General features: G+C 41.2%; 1 protein-coding gene across 2 annotated transcripts; it reads right to left on the minus strand.

The window, feature by feature from the left end:
• Positions 1–613: 613 nt before the first annotated feature.
• Positions 614–25,655, minus strand: phldb2a (pleckstrin homology-like domain, family B, member 2a). 2 transcript variants are annotated; one of them, XM_030069788.1, is made up of 17 exons: positions 25,580–25,655; positions 21,296–21,419; positions 18,840–19,825; positions 17,659–17,991; positions 13,266–13,400; positions 12,835–12,972; positions 10,796–10,942; positions 9,003–9,113; positions 8,838–8,927; positions 7,837–7,971; positions 7,640–7,739; positions 5,615–5,810; positions 4,541–4,631; positions 3,843–3,989; positions 3,011–3,230; positions 2,720–2,805; positions 614–2,471 (listed from the first exon to the last, which is right to left on the minus strand). In XM_030069788.1, exons 2-17 carry the CDS (start codon positions 21,339–21,341, stop codon positions 2,331–2,333), a joined length of 3,102 nt encoding a protein of 1,033 aa, XP_029925648.1. In that variant the 5' UTR covers positions 21,342–21,419; positions 25,580–25,655; the 3' UTR covers positions 614–2,330. The 2 variants fall into 2 exon arrangements, with proteins under 2 accessions (XP_029925648.1, XP_029925646.1); XM_030069786.1 differs by having other exon boundaries at positions 5,615–5,813.

Here is a 25,655-nt window from a genome sequence, read left to right on the forward strand (position 1 = left end):
TTAGTTTCTGGAGAAGTGTCACTTTTCCTGAAAAGTGCCCCAGTGTTAAAATAGCTTACATTACTAGTTTCCTTCTGAAAAAAAAAGAGAGAAAATCTTATCTTTTGAGGGTTGCTGATGTTGTCTGATATACTGTTCAGTGATGGAACTGATAAATTTGCACATAATACAAAAACAAAAAGCGAGCATAAAACTGATCTGCGGTATTACAAAAGTAAAAATCCTTTAATTATTCTTTGGGGATAGCTCAATTAAATCAGCTAATTAAACTTCACTGAATAGACATTGCGGACAATAAAAGTAGGTCATCTATTCACAGCAACAGAGAGGGATAGTTGCTGAATTACACCGCATAACTGCAACTAAAAATAATGCCATGGTAGCCAAACACCCTTGTGAAGACGCACTGTCTTGCCCTTTTGGGTATTTTTAAGTCCTTCATTCAGTGCTGCAACACACAAAGTGACACTAAATTTGTAATTTTCTTCCCAGTAGCGTGATAAGGTTTTTACAGCCAGTGACAGCATACAAGTGACCATGATATTTCACAAATATGTTTCATAACAAAAGTGTTTATTCTTATTTGTATTGAAAAATGACACGCATCAGTTACATAAAAAAGTGTAGCTATAGAAAGCTATACAAAATATGCAATATCAAATATCAAATGTATTCAAAATATATAACAATGTGGTGCTTATCTGTTTCAAGGCTTGTGATAACACACAGGGCAGTGCCTCGTACAATGGAAGACAGTTTGGGGATGCGATGCAAACTTCCTTATCCAATTAGAGGCAAAACTACATCTGCACTACTGTCAGCTCTGCAACTTGATCTGCACTCTTGCACCATTAAGTCGACCAAAACACTGGCAGGCGAGTGAAACAACAAGCCCTGCGGTCTTTGAACCAAGAGCTGGTCACACAATGTTTAAAACGATCTTGCATCATCGATAGCAGTCAGAATGGCAGACACACTGTGAAAAATACTGCAGGCAACATCAAAGAATACATCTGAATTTGATAGCTTGTCACTTGTAAAAAATACCTTGTTTACTCATGTTTGTCCTGAAACATCCTAATTTCTGGCTTCTCATTCATATGAGTGCACATTAATGCACATTTCTCAGTTATAACACTTACATCACTCTCAGTTATAACACTTATAACAGCTGGTAAATATGACTTAATTAAGATGGCTCCACTCCTGTCTTTTTGTAATGTAACTGTATATTAAAAAAAATATGTATGATCGCCCAACAGCATTACGTCACTCAAATTAAATAACTCTGCCACTGAGGACCCCTGCTGGTGAAAAATTAGAATGACCTGAACATGCTGTGGGTGCCGCACACATCAGTGTTGCACAACATGGCCTCCTCTTATTGTGCTCGCAGCCTGATCAATCCTGCTTTACACAGAGGCAGATAAACTAGTACAAAAATAAAATCATTCAGGATTGGGACAACATCTTCATTTATGTGCAATATTTTTGCCACAAATAAGAATATTGCATGAGGGCGGGCCTTCATGCAATATTCAGCAGCACACACACAGCCATCTCTTATTCTATTCCTGAGTGCGCACCGTTTGCACATGTGAGGAAATGTCTTTATTAAGATGCAAAATTAAGACTCTGGTGTTTCAGCATTTTCCTCAGTCATAATAATGTGTCCTCGAAAGGGCTGGGCACATTATACAGAAACATTTTTTGAGGGAAAATTGCTGGTGGGCTTGTGCAGAACAAGTTCTGGAGGCATTTAGCTTTGTTTGAAAAGGTGAACAACAGCTTGTGCTTGTGGTCTAACTGTATATCCACAGTAGCAACAGTAACTGACATATGTGATTGCAAATGGATGATAATACTCATAATAATTACACTTTTATATCAGTTATATCAGTTGCTACATTTGAGGTAAAGATAAAAAAACATGTGCATTCTCACAACCACTATTATAAAGTGGGTGATATCATATGAGCAGGAAACTGTGAGCCAGTAATATGACCTGGAGACCACAGGAAAAAGCACTTTTCTTTCTTTCAGGCTAGGATATTAAAACCATTAAACTGGTGGAGTCCTAAAAGAAGTGGAGAGGAAGGAAAGGAGGAGGAGAGACATACAAGTTGACTACATTATAAATTGTGCTTGTGGACTTGAGTCGTCCTGTACTTGCAAGTGCAGATATAAGTATACAGAAGTGCACTTCCTGTTGACCTGATTAATTTTCCACACTGGATCTAAACATTGCCAAAGTTAATATTTTGAAGAATGGAGCGAGTGAAATAGCGAGTGATTTCTAGATGCCCTCATGTGGCGGGACGTGCTCCATGTCACACCATGAAGTGCATGTGTCCCTCAGCACCGGTTACAATAACATCCATCCAGATGCGCATGGCCTCAGGAGACGGAGCCACCATGTAGTACACGCGATCGTGGGTCTTCACGCTGAAGGTCAGTGAAGGGTTGGGGCTCTTGGGTGCAGACGTGAACGTGATCAAGAGAAAAGGTGGAATAAGAGAAAGGGTAGAGGGAACACAGAATGAGTGGGAAAGGAAGACAGAGAGCGAAGACAAGGGGGAACGATGCACAAATTTCAATGATATTGTAAGAAAAATGTGTTGCATGTGATTTTATGAGCTGCTCCTAGCTCTGTTAAGGTAATGCTGCATGCTTATACACATAAAAAGTCACAGGCACTCACGCACACACATAAACTTACTTTATGTGCATTCTTCAAATGGTCATAGTACACCTCCTCTATTGCTTGGAAGTATATGACTCCTTTCATCTTGGCCTCATGTTTGTCTGCAGCAGAGGGTAGAAACAGATCTCTGTTTACAGACGGCGGAACAAAGACGCTGTGATCAAAGCTCGTTCTCAGCATCCAAAGCATACCGACACGGTGCAGCATCTGTGTCTCACATTTTAAGGTGCACATCTTCAACAGAGGACTGAGTGAAAGCGAGAGAAAGAGATGAATCGCATATCGATGAGGGGTTCATGCATTCACCTGCATAGTAGGTCAAGGTCCTGCGATTCTGATCAAAGACGAACCAGCGTTTCTTCCAGGTCTTGATCTTGCCACCCATTTTGACCAGGAAGCCTCTGCAGGTTTTATCGGTGATGGCCAGGTGGAAGCACGCGTCTGGGTTGTGACCGGCTGCCTCGATATGGCCGTGCAGATCAAAGTCATCCTTCCTCACGGGGAGGTAGCGCGTCAACAGCCGGGACTGCGGAGAGAGGTGGAGGATCTAAACGCTGCATGCTGCTCGTGAGGGTTGATTCAAGTGTCAACAAGTGGCAAAAACGTGGAATGAGCACACAATCTATTTGTGAATCAGTCTCACTGTGAGAACCATGCAAACCAAACCATCAGATTCAACGCTTATTCCAGATTTTTTTTCTCAGTTGAGTCTGAAGGGTCCTCTGCAACTTTGCATAGTGCATTTTTAAAGAATCTGCACAAGAAACAGACACTTGAGCTGCCTAATGTAATCACCACAATATATCAGACATAAGCAACTGTGCTAATTATGTCATTAATGAAGCTAATTGATATATTAATTAGTCTCCACAAACTTCTACTCCCATATACTCTGCATTTTATGTATTGAGGAGTTGTTATAGTTAAAAAACCTACAGAGGAAACCGGTGTTGTATATCCTAAGATGCTATCATGCATTGTTCTTTAGTTGTTGAGTTTGGCAGAGTGTGTCCACACGCTCTGACACACGCTCGCACACACACTCTTGCACAGGTCACCATGGCATAATGTCCCAGATACCATGATGGGAAAATGTGATAAAGACCTAATGAGATTCCAGCCTCCCGCCATCACTCACCTGTGATCTCTGCTTCTCCCGTAGTTTCACTTCCCTCTCAATCAGTTTCTGTCGTCTGCTCGTCTCTTCCTGCAGACGCTTCTCCAGCTCCTCCCGTCTCCTGCGCTCCTCCTCCAGGGCCTGCCTGCGAGCCTCCATCTCTCGCTCCTGCACGCGCCACAAACACGGGATGACACGCAGCATCAAACACACACATTCAAAACACGCGGTACACATGATTTACTGTGGGCGTGAAACAAACAGCATGCAGTGAATAAGCTGCATATTAAGATGTACATCAATAGACAGGTTGCACTTGATCATATAGCACAATATGGATCAATATGAAGCTTATTTATCTATATTTTCCTGCAAAATGCTTCTGTCTTGCACATTCAGCTGTATATGCTGTTCATCTTTCAGCTTGTGCATTACTGGTTGTTGTTTCTTCTGATTATTGTTGCCACTCTGTGAGTCCTCCTTTCAGCAGGAGAGGCCGTATCTGGGCGCTCCATTAAACGGACCCTGTAATGTTATTATGTATGCCAACTGGACATCCTGGACTCTGCTGTTTCAATAAAAAGTCTTTTTTGTTGGTTTTCTTTACGCTGATGAAGGCATGCCCACAATAAATTATAGACTATTGAACTGTGAGCGCTGGTATTCTGTCTGTTTTGATTCTTGTTGTGACTCCACTCTTTCCAGGTTCAGCACATTACCCTGTGTTCCAGGAGTCGCTGCTTCTCAGCCTGGGCCTCACGCAACAAACGCTCCATCTCCTCGATCTTTGCCATGTTGGATGTGCTGGCACTGTGAGGACAGGTTTAACAGAACCAGTAAAACAGCAGTCAGACACTGTGGAGGAACTATATTATGGCATACGAGAGACTGGCTCTTCTCAAAGGATCCTATTATCCCGCATCTTGTAAACTAAAACTAAAACAAATGACAGATGAACAAATACGGCTTCAAACACGTTTCAAATTATAATGATAAAAATAATGCATTTTATTTGTATAGCACTTTTCTTGGTACTCACAGACACTCAAAAAATCTCATTATTTGAACAACTCATATATATATTAAAAAAAAAAAAAAAAAAAAAAAAAAAAAAACTGAGAGAACAGACCAGTCCTGTTTGAAGATTATTGGTACAGTTCACATATTTGTGTCCTTCTGTGCATTTTATGAACTGACAACCATTTAATTTTTTGTTGTTTTTAGTCTTTTCTATAAGCTTTTCTTTGTCAGACGTGTCATTTGGGTTGACAAGACATTTTTGTATTCATTCTACACACAGTGACCTGACAATAAGCACACACATCTCTCTTGACTTCAAAACTCGGGATACTTCGGGAAGCCCCAACAATATCTGTTCAGAATGCTATGCTTAAAAAAAAAAAAAAAAAAAAAAACTGCCACTATTAAAAAACAAAATAAGAACTTTAATAAAATATTGTCAAAAGCATAGAAAACAAATTACAACTTAAATTGAAACTAGCAATGAAAACTGTTAAAAAAAAAAAAAAAAAACTCAAACTATAATAAACATGAATTCCAGTGAACACAATTTCAAACAAGGGCCTTGATTAAAACTGTAAAGTACACATAACTGTCCATGTTATATACCACCCAGCCACTTTTCCTCCAGCTCACAGCTCTTCCAAGAATTTGTCCACTAACTTTCATGCAACTTTATGCATAGCCATTCCTTCTGACTCACCATTTCTCTTTAGATATAGTTAATTTCACACCGTTCGCTCTGCGCTACATTAACAGGGTGATCGTCTAACCTGGAGATGTTGTCCGGGGAGCAGGCGGAGAAGCTGGTCTCCATGCTGTCGGAGCTGTCCACACTGACCGTGTCCGAGGCCTGGCTGGTGTCCTGGTAGGAGAACGGGTCCAGGAAGACGTTGGACTCGGAGACCGCCCTGCTGCAGAAGTCACTCCGTCTCTGCCGGTCCTCATTCATGTTCACATGGCCGTTGCCTGCTGACGGAAAACAACCGGACAGAAACCAATCAGAGACCCCTTCAGCATGGCTCATCAAAGTTTATAAAGTGCAAAATTACTCACTGCAAGTCACAGAAATAAATCGGACAATCCACCAAGGTAGAGAAAGACATAAGTGAGGATAGACAGGCGGCAATTTTAATACAAAACAGGAAATAAAAAGTGGATGGTGAGGCACTTTGGCGGTGGATGAAAATAAATAAGCTCAGATGCCTCAAATGACTTCAAAAAATAACGTTGTCTCTCATCACATCAGAGGGTGATGTGATAAGAGACCCACCAAGAAAATGTATTTTAGTCACCGTCTTTAACGCTCACTGGGTTTGGACAAATAAAGAGACAATGCAAACAGTGCTTTAACAATTAAATTTTGAAGAATCGCATCCGAATCTTCCTACTGGGTATATGATTGTCTTTCTCAAGTTGTTTTGTCTTTTAGATCACCGTGTCCGTGTAATGAGACCATACTAATATGCATCCGTATGACCGACCGCCTTGAATAAAGTAGGTTAAAAATAGATGGTGGTCAATTCATAGATGTCCCACACACTTATCAAGTTTCCTTTTGTCAGTGTTTGGTGTATCAGTTAATGTTATGGTGCGTCTTGCACTGGAGGGTCAATTTACAACAGCAGTAAAAGCACTTTCTGATAAAAATCAAAGCATATGCACATGTTCCAGCGAAAGACCTCAGCCCTGATCATATCCTTACATTACTGCGCATACTTGGCTTATCTTGACGTGCCGTTTTGATTTTTATAGATCATGCTGCTCCCTCTAGTGGTGTGAATCTTCCATTGCAGTTTTTTATGACCGTACACTGTGGTTACTAAGCTGGTGTACCATGTAGTCTGTGGAGAAAACATGGTGAGTGTGTTGTCAGTGCTCGTCTTTGAAAGCAGACCCCGCCGCACTTCTTCTTCCTTGTTCCCTGTTTTCTGTAAAGTACCAAAGAAAGCGCAGAAAACTCACAACTGGAGGTTTGATCACGGCTTGAGTGTTGATGGAGAAGCACGTCTCCTACATGACAAGCCACGGAGTCTCGAACTCCTTTGTTCTTTTCCAATAAAACATCAGCTAAAACCCTTGTAGTATGAACTCCAGTCTGCCTGGTCGGCCTAAGTCTGTTCCAGAAATCTTTTTTTTTTTTTTTTTTTTTTTTTTTTAACAAGAAACTATTTGGAATTGATTAATCTCAAAAAGACAGCAGAACAATCACACCTTAATTCCAGGCATAGTCTTCTACAGTAAAATAGTACTAGTGCTGACAAATATTACTGCTTTTTATTTGACATTGCATGTAATAAATATAAGAAATCGTATTTTCAGTGCGCATTGGTTAAGCTTGGCCCCTTAACGATATTTTGGCTCATTGCTATTTAATAAATACGTCTGGCTTATGTGATAAATGTTCATATCTTCAGACAGCTAAATTCACTTTGACACATCTAATGAGTGACACCTGGATTATAAGTAAAAGGGTTATAACAAATGACAGGTTTATACTCTGCGTGTTACACTTTGGTTCGCTGAGCTGCACATAACAAATCATTAGCGTCTTTTGCCTAATATACAGTGTTTACATTAATAAGAGTATTATTTTTAACTGTTTGAACTGTTACTTAATTTGTGTTGCTCTAACATTTTAAGTGTGGGGCATTTTACCACAAATTATTCTGTAAATACAGCTTGTTGATCATAAAAGTCACATTATTTGCATAGCACTACCGCTCCAGATATACAGTGTGAAGTTTACACCACACAGAGGAACACAGGGGATCACACAGTGTGTTGCTCTGACTCACTCTTGAGCAGGCGACGGCTGCTCAGGTCCCTGGAGGAGAAGGTGAAGCCCGGTGGGATGACGCTGCCGCAGCTGGAGCTCTGGGACAGGGGCAGGTGGCTCTAGACAGCACACAGCAGCAGACATGGCAGTCAGCACCTTTATGATCTCCACAGGCTAACTGAGACACTGTTTTTATGATGATTTGGCGGCATTCACCTTAGAGGGCAGAGTGCGTCCCAGGGATCTGCCGTAGGGACCGAGCAGCTGCTGGCTCCTCTTATGAGGTAGGCTGTCATTTGGGTGGGAGTTTTCTTTGCTGTTCCTCCTTCTCTCTTTGAGAGACTGCAAGTGCTACAGCGGTGGGGAGAACAGACAGAGAAACAAGGTCAATTACACAGATGATTAAATATATACATATATAGGGTTTCTCATTCAAAACACTGAAAATTTAAATAATTCCATGTGAGGTATGAGGTGTTTCCTCTCAAAGTCCCCATGAAATGACCTCACATGACTTCTACTTCCTGTAAAACAGAGCATCTGAAATAGTGACATCAACCTGCTTTAGAGGGTGTGAATTAAAATTTCAACCGATAAAACCTTCACAAATCTTTAAACATCCTCTTTCATCCACCTGTCCCCTCAAATCAAATTGTGTTTCTCTCCCAAAATGATATGCTGTTGGTTTGTGTTTGTGAATGATCCTTCCAAAACATTCTGTTTCAACAGGAAATACAAAAAACTAAGATGAGTCCACTTCATGGCGTCTTTAAAGGAACAGTTCATCCAAAATACTAAAAAAAAAAAAAAAAAAAAAAAAGATATTTTCCCACCTACCCCACAGTGCAGTCTGTCCATCCATATTCTGGATGTGATTGTTAGATTTTGTTGTGTGGAGCTCAAACCATCAACAATTCAGGGATGAAGTTTCATTATAAACTATTTCCTTCCAAAAAATCGATGCATCTATCAATCCCAAACCAGTAAGAAATTAGAGGTGGATTGTATTTGGGTGGAAGGAAAACTGGGAAATCATGGTAGACTGGAAACCTCAACAAACTGCACAGAAAATATCTGAAAGTACTAGAGGTAAGTGAGAAAATATCTTTTTTTTTTTCTTCTTTTTTAGTATTTTGTTGAATTGTTCCTTTAATGCAGAAGCACACTGTGCTGGTAAATACATTAACCGCAGGAAGAATGAAAACTCTGTTTCCTACCTCTCTGATGGCCACGGGGTTCTTAGACAGGGTTTGCCCCTCAGACAACTCGGCTAACTTTCCTTCCAGCGATGCCAGCTTCTCCTTCTCCTGTGGACATCCGGCCAGTCACTCAAGTAAAATGGGAAACAGTTTTAACATCTGTCTGAAAAATGCTTTTCTTACCTTCTGAAGCATGAGGAGCAAATTGTTTTTCTCTTTCTGGAAATTCTCTCTTTCTTGCTGAGCCTGTAAGGTGATCTGTGTGGATTGCTTCTTCAGTGTCATGAGTCTTTCCTGTGGGAAACAAAACAGCACGATATCACAAGGATATGAAACAACTTTGACAAAGAAAGAGCATGTATAGCAAAGTAAAACCGCCACACTAGCTTAGAAACAGGAGTGGTTACTTGGAACTGTACTATTAGGCATCCAGAGGTCTTTTATTTTGAAGCAGAAGCAGGGTTGCCTTTATAGGAAGGGAATTCCATCGATTTAAAGTTTTTTTTTCCCTTTAAAACTGCATTTCTGGATTCATTTCAAAGGAAACAGTATTTCTCTGAGGCGGGAAGAAAATGATTTTAATGTGTTTTTCTAATTTGGGATGCAAGAATTCTCACCACCGGTTTAGTCCTCTCTTGGCCTTGCACTTCAACAAGAAAGGAATTCATTTCTTTGGTCTTTATTACTACGTAAACAGTAGTTCATGCTTACCATTGCTGGTATTGGTGTTTCCTGTAATTAGTTCATGCTTTGTGCTGCAATTCTCACAATTTTGCGGATTTATTTTCATGCAAGAACCTGTAGTAAGATTAATAACACAGAAAGGAAAATAAAATGATCACTACAAATGCTTCCCATAGGTTTTTATAGGTGCTCCAGTACAAAGCCTTAACAACAACAGCTAATTCTTGAAGAGTAGATGCACTTTCCAGACGCAAGACCTGGAGCTTTGAATTGGAAAAGATGCTTAAAACCACTGTGCATGATTTGTATCTCATCTTTTTTTTTTTTCAACTAAACTTAAACTCAAATTGTTAAACCCACCTTGTAACACATTTCACATAGGACACAGCTTAGATATGAAGAGCTGTATTATCAAATAATTTACGTTAACGTCTCATAAACCATTATTTGTGTACACATGAGTACAGTGCTACCTGGCCTGCGTCGCTGAATATGTGCTGAAAAGATGGCAGAAATACTACAAATAATCGACTTTATTTATATAGAGCTCTTCTTACCAAAGTTACAAAGTGCTTTAACTGCTAGAAAAAAGAATTAAAAACAGCAATTAAAACAAAAGAAAAAAAAACAAACTGATCATACAACAAAGGGAAATAAAAATACTTCCTCATAAAAGAATGTTTTAACTTAAGGGGCTGCGTGTCTGCATTCTGCCCCGTCTGGAGTCTGGAGTGAAGGGAGCTCTGACTGAGGCCGACATTACAGTAGCCAAGGCGGGGAAAGATAAATGCGTGTATGACCTGATGTAAATCTGTGAGAGACAGGAACGACCTGATTCTGGAGATTTTTTTGAGTTGAAAAAAAAAAAAAAAAAAAAAACATAACTGGACAGCATTTTTCACTGAAATGTCAAAACAGAGATCTGAATCATAACGAACTATCATAACAAGGTTTCTGGCCAATTGCTTGATGTTTTTCGCTCACTGTGAATTTTTGTGGGATTAACGACGATGACCTCAGACTTATCTTTGAATTTTAAAAAGTTTTGGGACAGCCAGCATTTAAAATCATAGCGCATCTTCCTGTATTACTTTGAAAAGCTGTTCAGAGGACACCTTTTGAGTTTAAGTTTTGCAGATTTTCACTAATGCTTTGCTCTTAAAAAACTGGCAATATTATACAGAAAATAATATCCGTGAACACTATTAACCTACTTCCAGGCGTTTCTGATGAATCATGTTTTCAAACTGATGCAACGCTAGCTACGGTGTTGATGCTCACTCGCCGCGTACCTTGCGTGTGACGGTGCTGCGCTGGCACTCGGCGATCTCTCGGAGTAGCTGCTGGGTCTGATTCTCTTTCTCCTCCTCCTGATCAATCTCCCTCTCCAGCTGCTGGAACTCCAAGTCCTCAAACGGCTTTGTCTGCACGTCTGCTTCCTAACCAACAGCACACATCGCCAAGGCACTCAGTCCAACGCGCAGAACAAATCGGCAGTGAGAATACAGTCAAAGTCAAAGTCAACTCTGTCGACTATAGGACAGAGACGAATGCGTGTACCTCTAAATCATCATCAGGCATCCAGAGGTCTTTTATTTTGAAGCAGAAACAGGGAATTCCATCGATTTAAGGATTTTTTCCCTTTAAAACTGCATTTCTGGACTCATTTAAAAGGAAACAGTATTTCTCTTAGGTGGGAAGAAAATGATTTTAATGTGTTTTTCTAATTTGGGATGCAAAAATTCTCACCCCCAGTTTAGTCCTCTCTTGGCCAAGACACTCAGTCCAACGTGCAGAACAAATCGGCAGTGAGAGTACAGAGAAGTCAACTCTGTCGACTATAGGAGAGAGACGAATGCGTGTACCTCTAAATCATAATTAAACTGCAAGAGTCATGACATAAACTCTGTTTCCACTGCTTTCAAGATGATGCCTCCATCTGAGTCATATCAGCATTTTAGGTGTTTAGCTGAGTTTATCTTAGCAACTTAATTGCATTAGACATTTTGGACAATGCAAAAGGACACAAATATTTTTCCTGCCAAAAAGATGAATCCAGTGTCAGTGCTGTTTACATTTGAGCAGCTGATCATTGTCATTTTGGTCCTGTTTGCTTGACTACGGGAATATGCATTATCCAAACCTTGCAGTTTCGATGAATTCGGTGGAATTTCGTTGGTAAATAACAGACTAATTCAAAAACAGGGTTTATAGGAATATTATGCAAGTACAAAAACAGTTTACCCGCATGTCAAAGCTTTGCAAAAGTCCTGAATAAAAATGAAACAAAGCAGTATGTACAACTCTTTTTGTCTGTTTTGACAGTTCTTCGGCGGTTTACTGTGTTTGTGCCCTGCCGGTCCACATCTGGATAGTTTTAATTAGGTCAAGTGTCTTTTCGACGGCCTTTCAAGTGACTTTGGAGGTCCCCTGTTTTTATGAACACTATGTCTGTTTGCTGTAGTCGCTGGTTTGAGTGGCTTTTGTATAAGATTCCTTTTGGGAGGATAATTTGTTTGTTTTTGAAGAGAATGTAACTTTACCCAGTGTGGAGGAAGCTGTGGTCAGGTCAATCTGATCCTGCAGAATTGCTACTTGAACTGCAGTTTTAGCGCCTCGAGAGATGGGTCCATCCAAGGAATCTCTGCATCAAGTGCAATATTTTTCCAGCCTGGGTCATATTTTTTGACCTTTTGAGGTACAAATGACTGATAGAGACAAAGATTTTTTGGAGTAGGTCGATAATGAAGCTAGATCTTTTCAGCAAGCAGCCACAGAACAGACTGCCAAGTAATCAAACATGCCAAGTTCTCACATCAAATTTCATCCACTAAAAGCTCTTGTTTTGCCACTGACAAGCTCAGATTGCCAGTATCAGTGTCTGGCAACATTATGGAAAGGATCCCTACAGAGACAGACATGTGTGCCACCTTAACAGAGGTCTAGCTCAAGGAGCAAGAATAGACAGATGGAAAACCCAAAAACATAATGACTGGCCATGACTGTTGCTGGCATGGTGGCATTAACAAAAAACAACAACAAAAAAGGAGGAGTCAGGAGTCTTTCCCCTAATATCTGCTCATCAACAAGCTATAAAATGCTCATTTTATTCCACAAAGTCTCACTGTGTTCACTCAAATCAGCCTCTCCTGATTGAAATGGATGAGAAGGTGATAAAGCTCCAAAGTTATTGTAGTACTAGTGGCTTTGTGTGCTAACTTGCATATTTATCATTACTGAAAACCAAATCATTGTGTGCTTGTGTTAAGTCCCTGCAGAAATAAAAACAGATTCATTGCTTTCAGGGTTTTAACGTTTAACTCAGTTTTACCTGCGACTTCTCAGTGAGCTTCGTCTTCTCCATGCTGTGAATCTTTTCGTTGAGTTGCTCCAGCATGTCCTTTTCCCTCTGCAACTGGGCCATCTCCGAGTCCTGCTCCCCCTCCAGCAGAGCACACTCCACCTCCATCTGCAACAGAAACACACCACAGCATAGAAAACCTGCCTTTGGCTTCACCGTTGGAAACATGAAAGGAAGTGCAGCAGGACGTAAAAGGAAATCCAGTGAGCCTAAATGCATGATTGAACAGAGTAAGACAAGACAAAGAGAAGAGCGCACCACGACCGCAGCTGTTTAAACAGATATTTGCAAAATGTGCAGGTTCTGATGGTTTGAGGTGAGCACGTCATCAGTTTTTACAGTGATGGGCCCTGAACACGTCCAGGCTCTTCAGCTGTTACTTGTGTTCATCCACACGTTACCTCTCTGATGGACTCCTCCACCTGGTTGTCCAGGTCCTTGATCTTCTGCTCCAGCTCGTCTATGTTGTTCAGAACTTGAATCCTCTCCTCCTCTATATGCGTTACTTCCTGTTTCAGCTGCACATTTTCCAAGGCCTGCAGTAACATAAATACATGTCCACGGTGTATGACAGTGTTATGAGGCCACAGATCTACAGTATGGTATTTCTATTAAAGACCATGTTGGACTTTATTCAGACATCTTTGAACATGCACATGAAATGCACAACTCCCCCGGAGGAGCTTTTATAAATAGCGAATAAACAGCTGCTCCGTAACAACACAGTGGTAACCGCATAAAAAGCGTAGCATTAACCTTTGTAAACTCATTATAAATAGTGTATTTACATTTTCCCGAGAGCATGCCAAACAATACGCTCCAATGTCAGTTCACTGTTTATAAATGTTAAAGTTATCCTTATGTTACAGTGTGTTTGAAAGCATTTGTTAATAGATCATTTACAAATGCTTAATAAGGGCTGGGATATAAAAGCGAGAAACTCTAAAGCAGGGCTCTTCAACCTGCGGCTTGTGGGCCAGATAGGGCCCATTTTATTTTTTCTATGGCCCACAAGAGGCTTTGAGCAAATCAGGCCGGAATCAGTATAGCCAGTGATAAATAAATGAATGTAGGAAGAGTTAGTCTGATGGATAATAGTTTTGCTATATTCATCCTGGCCTCTATCTTTATGGATGTGGACCTGTCAGAGAAACACCCTGTCTTCTCTGTTGCTGAATGTAACCTTTTGCACTTGTGTATCAGGCTTTGGAGCTGCATAGCTGCTGTCTGGAACTGATTATTATGATAGCGCTAAAGTGGAAGAAAAGGAATGCACGTGGCTAATTTATTTCATGTAGTAATAGATTTGTGGCCGTGCACTGATAAAATTATCCCGTGTGCAGTGAATTTCCAATGCAGCCAACTTGCTGCTGAAGTTACCCTCAAGGCTCATATACATAAATATATGAAATGCGGATACATGCTGCACACAATTTATCCCAGACAGTGATCTGCTGCCATTTCCCTGTTTATTTGCAGGAAGGTCTCTTGTTGACTGTATATTCGATGGAAAGTTAGGGCCAGCCCTCCTAAATCAAGGAACTATTTCGCTCACAATATTAATCCCAAGCTTCCAGTACGCTTAACTATTTTTCCAGCTCCCGAAACTGCTTTTGCAGAATTAGCCTAAAGGAGCTGCTTCACCGACTGCTGTACAAGGACAGGATTCTTTTCCACTGTGTGTAATGGAAATCTCTGTCACTGCACTTCACTGCAAGTCACATCACCGAGAACGAGAACCACCGCGTATCTTATCTGCCGCTGATATCATGCCCACGCATATATTTAGGCACATTTAAGACACAAGAGATCCTATAATCTCAGGTCCTCTTCCTTATAGGAGCCATGAGTTAGTGCTTGCTGGCCGCAGACTCATTTGGAAAGCAGCTCTGGGATTTATAGGTAGTTTCCCAGGCGGTATGTGAGCGCTCCATCTGCCTGCATGCTACTGCTCTGAGGAATGCAAGAGATGGAAAAGAAGGTGCTGGAGGCTTAACAGTGACTTTTGTCTGTAAAGCTCTGTCAGAGTTGATACATAGCAAAAATGATGGCCTCCACTTTGAAATGTGATGTATCAACACTGGGTATGCGTAAAATTTATGGCGTTTACACCTCATATAAAAGCTGGAATAATTAACTGTGCTGGAATAGAAAATACCACAGACATTTTATAAGATCTTCCATCAATTTGGCCGCTGGATTAGGAGCAAAACATCTGGAAAAATATGTGTCTTTGCCATGCACATACACTAGCACTCCTCCACGCAAACCCACCCATACACACTTGTGCCCGTGCACGTACACACACACATGCACACAGTTATTCTCCTGGGGATAAAGTCATTTCCTGTTCCCCCCTCCTTGAAGAGTCTGAATGGCTGACTGCTGTAACAAAACTATCCCAAGGAGAACTTCTTCATTAAAACCAGACACACCATTAGGTTGTTACTGCTCTTGAGTGGAAAAATGCCACATTTTAACAGAGACTATAATTCAGTGGTGCTAGAGCTGAGACAGCTGAGGACGAGGGCTGATTGGGGGCTCAGCTCCTCAAGAGTCAAGATTTATATTTGTAAAAATATATTCGTATTTGTACATCTGTATTTTTTTTTTTTTGTACATTAGTTTCAATAAGCACAGTATGCACAGTGAAAACTCAAAGTATGATCAAACAAAGCAGCATCAGGAATGTAGGAGAGCCAACTGTGGTTTCATTGTTTATGAATCTTATCCACCTACATAAACAGGAAATGAAAAAAAAACAAAAAAAACAAAAACTGCCCCATCTGCACACAGATACTTTGCACAGTCATGCTTATCATTTTCAAGAATCTACTGTATGAGTAATCATCATGCTCTGGACACACTGTCAGCATGTGACTCAACGTCTGTGAGCATGCCTCGTGCCACAGGGCGTCTGCAAGGGTCACCAGAACGGTACATCGAGCTGTTTCATGCCAGGTTGTAGAGCTGGGCAAAATGGATAAGATCAAATATCATGACACATTTGAGCATATATTTTGATATCATTATTATAACAATACTGTAGGGAGTACTGGTGTTTGGATAAGATATTTAAACCCAAGAGATTTTTGATGAACAGTCACTAGTAATGTGGATATGATGACCAAGAAGGTAGAGTCAAGTAATAGAACAGCTACAACAGTCTACTAAGTTCAAAAAATGTCATCTCTTTACCGTAATACACCCTTTCAAACTAGGACAAGAAAACACTTACGTCAGATCCAAAATCCCAGATGATACCTCGTCTCATAGCACAATGTCAGTTTAATACTGATGTATCGCCCAGCCCTACCACGTTGGCAAATTTCATCGCTGAAAGGACTTTGACGAAACAAATGAATAAACAAAAAATAACAGTCTGAACAAAGTATAGGTCTGCATGACTGGGTGGGCTGATTTCTGACTCCAAAAACACAGCACCAAGAAACCTCTACATTTTTAAGACCCTCTAAAACTTAATTGAGGATGTTAAAGCTCGCTGAGAGTATTCAAGGACTTTTTAGGTCTTAAGTTAAGGTAATTAAATTCAAGCTGTTAAAACACTTTTTCAGATCCTCCAAAGCGCAAATTTTCCCCTCCACGTTTAAATGGGAATTAATTGAGGTGGAATTTTGATATTCCATATGGTTTTACGATTTGATACAGCCAAAATACAGTACATTAAAAATCCATAACCACACTGATGGAACCCTGTGGCATGTGCAAAATAACATCTCTGCCTCAAGGTAAAAAAAAAAAAAAAAAAAAAAAAAAAGGTAAAAATTTCAACCAATAGAGGCCAATGAAGACTAAATTTTGAGCCTGGGTTTCATGACCCTTTAAAAATATCATTACAAAGTGCAAATCATTTAATTTGAATGTACAGGTTATGAAACTGTGATGGGAAGCCATCTCATTTGTGATTACTACATAAAATATTGTTAGTATCCATTTATTTTGCTGCCTCACGATTTGTATAGTCAGGTTTTGTACAGTGTAATAAATCTTGATATCTCCTGGAGGAAGCTATAAACTTTACTAACCTGACTTATAACACAGACTAACATACAAATATGAACAAGCTATTACATCTCTGATGATTGTAATCTGCCTGCCATGGCTGAAGTCAGTTCATGTTAAATTAAAGCTACACTAAGCAATATTTAAAGCATTTTTTAACAGTAAAATGACCCCTTTCAAAGTCAGAGTCCTCACTGCGGGTTGTCTTTCCACCATACAATTTACAGCCAGCCTGTTGCTATTTCCGTTATAGTCTAAACAAGCTCATCCCTCTGTCCTCCACTTCACCCCTCGCCTCTTCAACTTCATTCAAAGCTTCTCCAAAACAACGCATTCTGCAGATAAATGTATTCGAATTTCAGATCAGTCGCACAAGTGCATCTGTCACTGCAATCAGGACGGAAAAAAGTTCATTCAAAGCAGCTCACCTTGTAGCTAAAAATCAGTTTCACCACATTTAGAATTGGTCAGGTCAGAGACAAAATAATCCAAGTAATCCAACAGGAGCCTTGTAACAGTGAAATATATCCCTCATTTTCATCCCAAAAAGCACATTTCACATTAACTTTCGGGAATCTAACATGAATCAACCGGATGCAGGAGTGACTCTGTTTAAAAGTGGAGTTTAAGCTGTAAATACCCTCTAGTACTGGTTTGTTATTGAATTGACGATGAATTGACTTCATATTTCATCCTCCAACATTCATCTTTATTTTATGTCACTTGTGAGCATCTGTCAGTAAGGCTGGTCCTGGGAAGGAAAGTACTTACTTTGACTCTGTGGTGAGAAGAGGGTGACGGGAGGCTGCTGTGCAAGCTGATAGCAGGCGAGTGGGACCGGGCCTCTCTGTAGCCGCCCTGCTGACGCTGGCAGACCTGCTGCTCCTCAGAAAGCTGGTAGTCCCTGGCTTTGGCCCCGAAGCAGCTCTCAGGCGCCGTGCTGCTGGGGGAGTCAGAGAACACTGACTCATCGTCTGACACCTGCAACTTCTCTAATTCCTTGTTGATCTTCTGCAGGTCGGACACAGCTGAGCCCGCCGGCTCCCTCTCCACCTGGCCCAACTCAGTGCACAGGCTCAAGATGGTCTCCAGGCGCTGGCACTCCTACAGACAAGGAGGATGGTTTGTAAAACTCAGTCATGGTGTGATATTAAAAACAAAGTGTTAAGAGTGCGATTCATATTGTAAACATCTTTTAAAAGTGTTCCCTGCTTCAATCTCATTTTCCTTATATGTAAAAAAATGAAAGAACTCAGAAGAAATATAAGTTGGATTTGAATAAACTGAAAAATTTAAAGTCAGATTAAGTCAATATACAGTAATGAAGCTTCAGGCACAGAAACTGCCACATCCACAATTTTACACCAGCAGTTTTCAGCTAACCACATTATTTTTATACCAATGCTGTTATACAGATGCTTTTAAATTGATTAGAGAGAGTTCAGGCGTCACTGTGTAACTTTCTAACCATCAGATGGATTACACTCTTTTTCCCCAAGATCCCTTTGGCCTCTGGTTAGTTGCTGCAGAGCCAGAGACAGCTGAGGAGGTTTGATAGTGTGACACAGGCGGGTCGTTTGCAAAGATGAAGAGCAGGAAAAACAAAGCAAGCCAACAGATCAGTGACAAAAGACGTGTGTGACCACATCAGTTTCTACCGTTAATATAATCAGAAACCCTTGGTCGACTGAAATGGGCAAAGTTGCATCTTATTGCTCATACACTCGAGATTAAACATTTTATCATATAAAAATACAGGGTTTTGTTTTATGTTTAGGCATGTTTATGCTCAGGTAAAGGTTAGGGTAAAGATTTGGGCCAGCTTTAAGTAATTTGCTTGCTCCAGGCCACTTAAATCGCTGGCCTAAAATTGTGGTGGTTCTCTGCACCTGCAGCTTAATGTATCTCCATATGTTTTACATGAATTCAACGGGGGGCAGAAATAAACTCACCAGTCTCTGCACTTTCTGTTCCCTGAGTCTCTCATCTCTCTGGTGCTGGTGGTAGTCTCTCAGCTCCTCCTTCCCATTTAGGGATGTGATGCTGCCCACCCTCTGGCCTGGACTCAGCCCTCCCTTCCCAAAGGACAGCCTCCTCTCTCCCAGGCCCAAGTCTAAACACGTCCCCTCACAATCTATGTCCAGGCCCAGAGAGCTCAGAGAGGCCAGGCTCGCCCTCCTGGGTGTACTGGGCACACTGGCCGGGACTGTCACGTCAGGTGGTTGCTCGAGAGAGGACAGACTGCGCCGTGCCATTGCGGTCCCCTCTCCTCTGTGGGATCCCACTGAATGGCGCGTGGGCAGTGACAGAGCAGGGGGGTCTGCTGCTCGATGGAGACGGGGCAGAGAGCGGCTGTGTGTGCCCAGGCTGCTGAGGGAGCCAGTGGAGTATTTCCTCTGCCGGGCATCTGATGTTTTGCCCTGAGAGTAGAGCCTGCGGCCCATGCGAGGGCTGGAGGGCATACTTGCGGTTCCACTTTTGACCCTGGGAGAACGAGGCAGGGCATCCCGATAGGAGGAGAGCAGGGAGCACCCATCTGTCAAGTTGGAGAGGAGCAGGTTGTCTTGTGACTGGTGGCGAGGATGAGCATGGCGGAACAAGCAGCTGGTGCTGAGCTGACGTTCGCCCTGACGAGGTGAGGGGGGCACACTGCTGCTGGTCCCGTAGGGGAAACTCCTGGAGGCAGACGGAGGGCGTTCAGCATTGTTGAGTACTGAGAGGTGGCCCTGCAAGACATGTCTGCTGGACTGGGCCCCGACAGCAGAAGGCACACTGAGGTAGTTGCGGCTGCATTCAGCTGCCCTGAGGCTGGCCTCTAACGCGCTCTTCCTGCGCTGCAGCGTCTCCATCAGCTCCTGCAGCTCGGCCTTGGAGCGGGTGCCTCGTAGCAACGTGCCACCCACCGAGCCTCCATTGCTGTGTTCAATTTTCACACAGTCTGTAGAAAAAACAAAGGCATGTAATCTCATCTCTTTTTGGACCATACTACAGAATCAGGTTAAATTACCTTCCTTAATAAGTGCCAGTTCAGCTAAGGGAAGAGCAATCACACGTGTGCTGACTAAGAGGGGGAAAACCAGTGAAGAATGTGCTCTCATACAGTTCTGAGCCCAATACAAACACTGGCTCAGTGGTTTAGCTTCTTCTATAAATGGAAAAATGCTGGTAGACCAAGACAGACCAGAATGCCATCGTACTCTCTACTGTATGACGAACTGGGACACCGAGAACACCCACTATCCCAGCCCCCAAATCTCAGCATACTTTATAAGGGTGGTGCTTTAAGTCATGAGTGGCTGAATAAGCTAATATCAATAATGCAGTGAACTTATTTTATCACTTGGGTGAGCAGCTTCAATGCTTTTACAGCACACAACAGTTTATTATCAAATGTGCATCACACTATTTGGACAAATATACAAAAATTAGAGTGGCCACATGCCATAGTTGCCCATGCAGAAAAGGGTCTAAGGATGATCCTTACAGGAAAACTGTTTATTTCCACCTAGTTTGGTCTTCTGATAGAGGTCTTAATGAACATTATTCCTTCCTACAGAACAACTATACTAATGTATACTTAATTTCATAATGTCCTGAAATCATTTTAGGTACTAGCTGCCAATTACCATTGCTGCTTTACTGGTACAACACTCCTCTCTGTCTTATCACTTACTGTGACACTTTGAATGGACATTTGGACTACTGATCCAGAGAAACCCAAGAGATGGACGAATATACAGTGTTGTTAGTTTAATGTTAAATGAATGAGAATCACATGGATAACTGTAATACATTTGCACAGTGTGCATTGTTTCCAGTGTTTTGTTTCCAGCAACCAACTGTGGGCCGACAGTAAGCACTTCTTTTCATTTTTTTTTTTTTTTTTTTTTTTTTTAGCATTTGTGCTTTCTATGATAACTATAGTAAAGAGGGACAGGAAAGGCTGTGGAGGGAGAGGGGATGATGTGCAGAAAATGGCCTGGGCTCAGTTTCAAACCCAGGATGCTGCGGCAAGGACTCAGCCTCATACAAGTGATATGTGCACTTTGAGGTGAGCCACCGGGGTGGCCTGACTCCTTTTAATCCTAAAAATACATACTTCTAACACATTAGAAACAACTCAGTTTGCAACTGTCAATATTGAGAGCTAATATAAAGAAATCCTTCCACCTGACAGTAACTACTGATTACCAGGATGGGTAGTACTGGAGATTCATTGCTCATGGACTTGGTTAAAATCATCAGCAGAGGGGAAATATTGCTTTAAAAACAAATTAAGGCAACGCTTTCTTGTATTAGTTTGTTGGCGTATGTATGGCAACCAAAATATGCAATGTGGCATTCACCCAGGCCTAGAGTTCCCTAAATGTCACATGAAAACAAGGGCTTGTCTCGTAGGTGTTCCTACCTGAGCCATAGCCCAAGGTAGCGACGGGACTCCTTTGAGGAAGCATGCTCTTCACTTGACTGGCCCCCTTTCTGTGATTCAGTTTGAAGAGGCAGGATTCACTTTGGCTCTATGCCTTTGTTCCCTGGAAAAAAAAAAACAGATGAGTTCATGAGTTTTTGCACAAATAATTAACAAAAATAATGAACATTGTATATAAAGGTCAGTGGAAACAGGGAGCTTTGTGCCTTATACATACTAGGCTTGGGCGATATGGACCTCAAATATAATAATGTCTTTGACTGAATACGTTGATATCCATATTGTGACAACATTGAAAGAAATGACCTTTGGTGCTTTCATAAGATATGTACATGCAAAAGATTTATAATAAACAATCATCAGTAAGGAGGCTAATACGCTATATGTGGATATGATGAATAGGCAGGTAGAGGCAACTAACAAATCGACTATAACTATCTAATGATAAGTTTAGGAAACTGCATCACTTTATTGGAATGCAGCTTTTAAAACCAGGAAAAGACAACACTCATGCCATATCACCATATTACAATATTCAAAATCCCAGACAATATCTAGTCTCATATTAATATGTGTAGGTATGACTGACTTTGTATGTGAGTAGGCATCTGATGCTTGTCTAGATGAATTATACGATTCTATAAGATAAAGCAAGATTTCATAACAGCCAATGTAGGCATTTGCTCTGACTCTGCCAGACAAAATCTGGCTAGCAAAAGCACTGTGGCTGGATAATGTACCAGACGTCTGGTTATGTAATTCCTCCTGATCTTACCTATTACAAACAGTACCTCTGAATGCAAATCAATCAATCAGCCTCCCTAGCTGAGAGCTGCACCCACACAAAATAACATCAAGTTAAAACACATGATCTGAAAGCACGCAGTAAAACAGACCCTCCCCTTGTGGCTCCTCAACTTATCCATCAAAAACTACACAACAATGCCCCAGTTCAGACAAATCTTTCTGGTTCTAAGCAACTAAATGGAAAAAAAATCCAAAAGACTAAGTAGAAAAACAGATCCAAAGGAAAGTATTTGGACTTCATGATACTGCCGGCTGAGACGGGGCAAAGTCTAGCTCAGTGTTACCAATAAAAGTCTTGTACTGAAACGCGTCCCACTGTCTCTTGATCGTTAAAAGTCAGTCAGTCACTTCTTTGGTCTATGGCACTGAATTCAGTTACATATGGCATGCATTGGAAAATGATTGGGGAAAACATAAACAAGACGTAGACAGAAGTGGGCTAGAACTCTAAACGAAACTCCTTTAATCTTCCTCAATCAATCTTCTGGTCCCAAACCCACAGCCGGTTCTTGAACGTCTTCCCTCAGCCCACCAGACTGACTGAGGCAGTGGGGCTGTAGCCTAAAGGTCGGACAGGTTGACAAACTGAACTCCAGCCGGCTGAGAAAATCTGGACAGGGCAAGTGAACAAGAGACTCAGCTTTTTGAGCATCTGTCTTTGAAATGCACTTGATGATGATGATGATCATAATCATCATCAGCCCCCAATTTGTCCAGTGCAGATGCTCAGTGGCCACCGCTAGAAGACAGCAGCTGTACTGGGAAACTGGCTAAATGTCAACTTTACAGGAATCAGGGGGAAAAGCCTAGATTTACCTTGACAACCATGTATTTCTGAGATTCTGGCAAAGTGGCAAAGGATTTTCTCAGCTGATAACCAACTCCATGAGTACACTGCAAAACATCTCTGTCTTAACAACTCATTCAGTCTCATATTCAGTGTTACTTTTTTCTTAAAGGGATGGCAGAGTAAATATTTATTTTTCATTAAAATGTTTTCATTATGATGAAACTGAGAACCCGAGGTTCTTTCTATCAGAGAGAGGCTAATCAGTTATTTCCTGAGTCAAATGATCCCGTTTGTCAGGCATTATAAGTGACTTTCACACGTACAAGTGTATCCAATCAGAACAGGACCTCAGTTTTTATTCCTGTTACTGCCCTGCTACCCTACTTGCCCACTGTTTGTAACTCCTGCATATAAATCCACCACTTCACTGAGGATTATTTTATATCAAGAGACAAGGCCAAGCAAAGGCTTTCATCTAATATGGAGCTTTGGCTGGAGATGATGTCAGTCACAGACTTTCTCATTTCAGCTCCACTACTTCAGGTCTCCAAAGTGAAGGTTTTTACCAAGTGTGCTCTACAAACAATGTTAGCTATGAAAACATTTCCTTACATATTGTTGCACCGCGAATAAAATCTGCTGTTATTTCACTTCCAACAAGTGGGATATTTTCACTTTGCTGGACTGTTGGTTGGTCTCAACAGAGTCCACACAACAGTGTTACACTACAAGGGGGACTAAAGCCCACCCAGTTCTGCTGGAGTGGATTAAAACTTCATTTTATTACAGTTCTTGAGTTGAACTTGAGTTTTAGGAACCCTCAGATCTTGGTGGATGATGAAGATAGAACTTTAAAAAATCACCAATTGTAACTGGGTTTACTATCTGTTTGAAACAAGTGAAAAATCAGCCAGTGGGATGAGGTGTTTTTCGTGTAGTTTTACTTGTTTCAAGAGTTTGGTATAGGATATTTATTCTGACACAAAACAAGGCAGATCAGCTCACTGGTGTCAAGAAAATGACAGAAAATGAGTTACAAAAATTCTGGGAAAAAAAGTTGATTATCAATGGAAACATGTGGGATGATCTCATCCCATTGGCAGATCTTTCACTTGTTTTAGGAAAAACTAGATTTTAAGACTGAATATGAAACTAAATGACTTCTTATGATGGATTTCTTTTTTGTGGCATATGTGACGTCATCGGCAACTGAACTAATTGAACCTCTCTGGGACAAATTAAAGTTAAAATAATAAAATCACACATTAAACATTAAAGACAGTAATCCTCCACACTGCTCTTGCAAATATTAAAAAAAAAGGAGGGAGAGAAAAACTTAATGTTTCAAATCTCCAAACTCCATGTGACAGCTCAGAGAGATCAGAGGCTTCGTCAGCGAGGCTAATATTGGTTCCAGTAAGATGTAGGGTGATTTCAAAAGTCAAACATTACTGTTTCCTAAACCCACAGTCAAAGACAGCACGCACACACACACACACACACACACACACACACAGGAAAGAAAGAGAGAGAGATCCAAGATTTCCTGGTCTTGCTGTCTGGAGAGAGGGCCTCCAGGAAGTAGGGTATCCTTTTACACCGTCACACAATCAATCAGCATGAGTTCATTCTCCAAGCCTCGTGAAAAAAAAAAAAAAAAAAAAAAAAAACAGCCTCATATTAGGAGCAAGAGTTTTTACTGCATCACCCAGACTACAGGCCTGCAGGGCACTGCACAACATAAACACAGATTATCCAGAGAGGGAGAGAGAGATGTAAACAGACCGACTGATCATCATTGTTAAGATGCCTTTGGCTGAATGTGTGATAACGTTGTGAAAATGAGCACTGGCAAACTGCATGAGTTTTAAAATGGTGGTGTGTTACCATTCATGGCAAATCTTCAGCAAAGACCTCGCCGAGTCTCCCTCTGTGTACTTGCATTAAGAAAAGGTTTATTTCCATGAAAACAAAACCAAATGGCAGATGGGAAATGAGTTTGGCCAGGGGGAAATGATTTCCTAATCCAATCTAACAGTATTCATACTGCAAATATGAATGACTGATGAGGCTGTATTATGACTTCAAAGTCCAGTGTATTGGCCTTGTTGAATGATCTGATGGCTTGCATGATGCACAATATGTAGAAGTTACACACACACACGCACACACACATACACAGATCACAAGGATTAGACCACAGTTTGAAGACTCCTGATGGCTTTCTCTGACTTTTTTCAAAATGTTATATCACTTTGTAACAAACAAACAAGCAAGTTTTGCTGTACAAGAAATCCATTTAATTAAGAAGTTAATGTCTAAGGAAAAAAGTACTCAGTATTAAGTTCAAAATTAAAAGTCATAATCATGTCAGACAAGATAGCAAACAGTATAGAGATGACAGCTCATGCCGTACAGTGCAGTTCAAGGGGGCCAGTAACCAAACCATATTTCATGTCTCCTATTGTTCATTTCTAATTCTGAAACTGTGATGTGAGCCTCTGAAAAAGAGGGGCTAACAAATTCGGCAGGAAGTTTTTGGGTGAAAAGTTATTTGCGGTGGAGAGAAAGAGAGAGAGCGGGGCATCCCTGAGAGTATCAGGCACTGACTGATCGGCATTTGACCTGTAGCCTTTAATTTCTCTGTGTAGAGGACAGCCACTTACCTTTGTTTTGTGTCCCATTCAAACTGCTGGGCCTGGTGAGCCTGCAGAGCGGCTGAGCTCCTTTCCCTCCGTCTCG

This window comes from Myripristis murdjan, chromosome 14, assembly GCF_902150065.1.
Source record: "Myripristis murdjan chromosome 14, fMyrMur1.1, whole genome shotgun sequence".
NCBI lineage: Eukaryota > Metazoa > Chordata > Actinopteri > Holocentriformes > Holocentridae > Myripristis > Myripristis murdjan.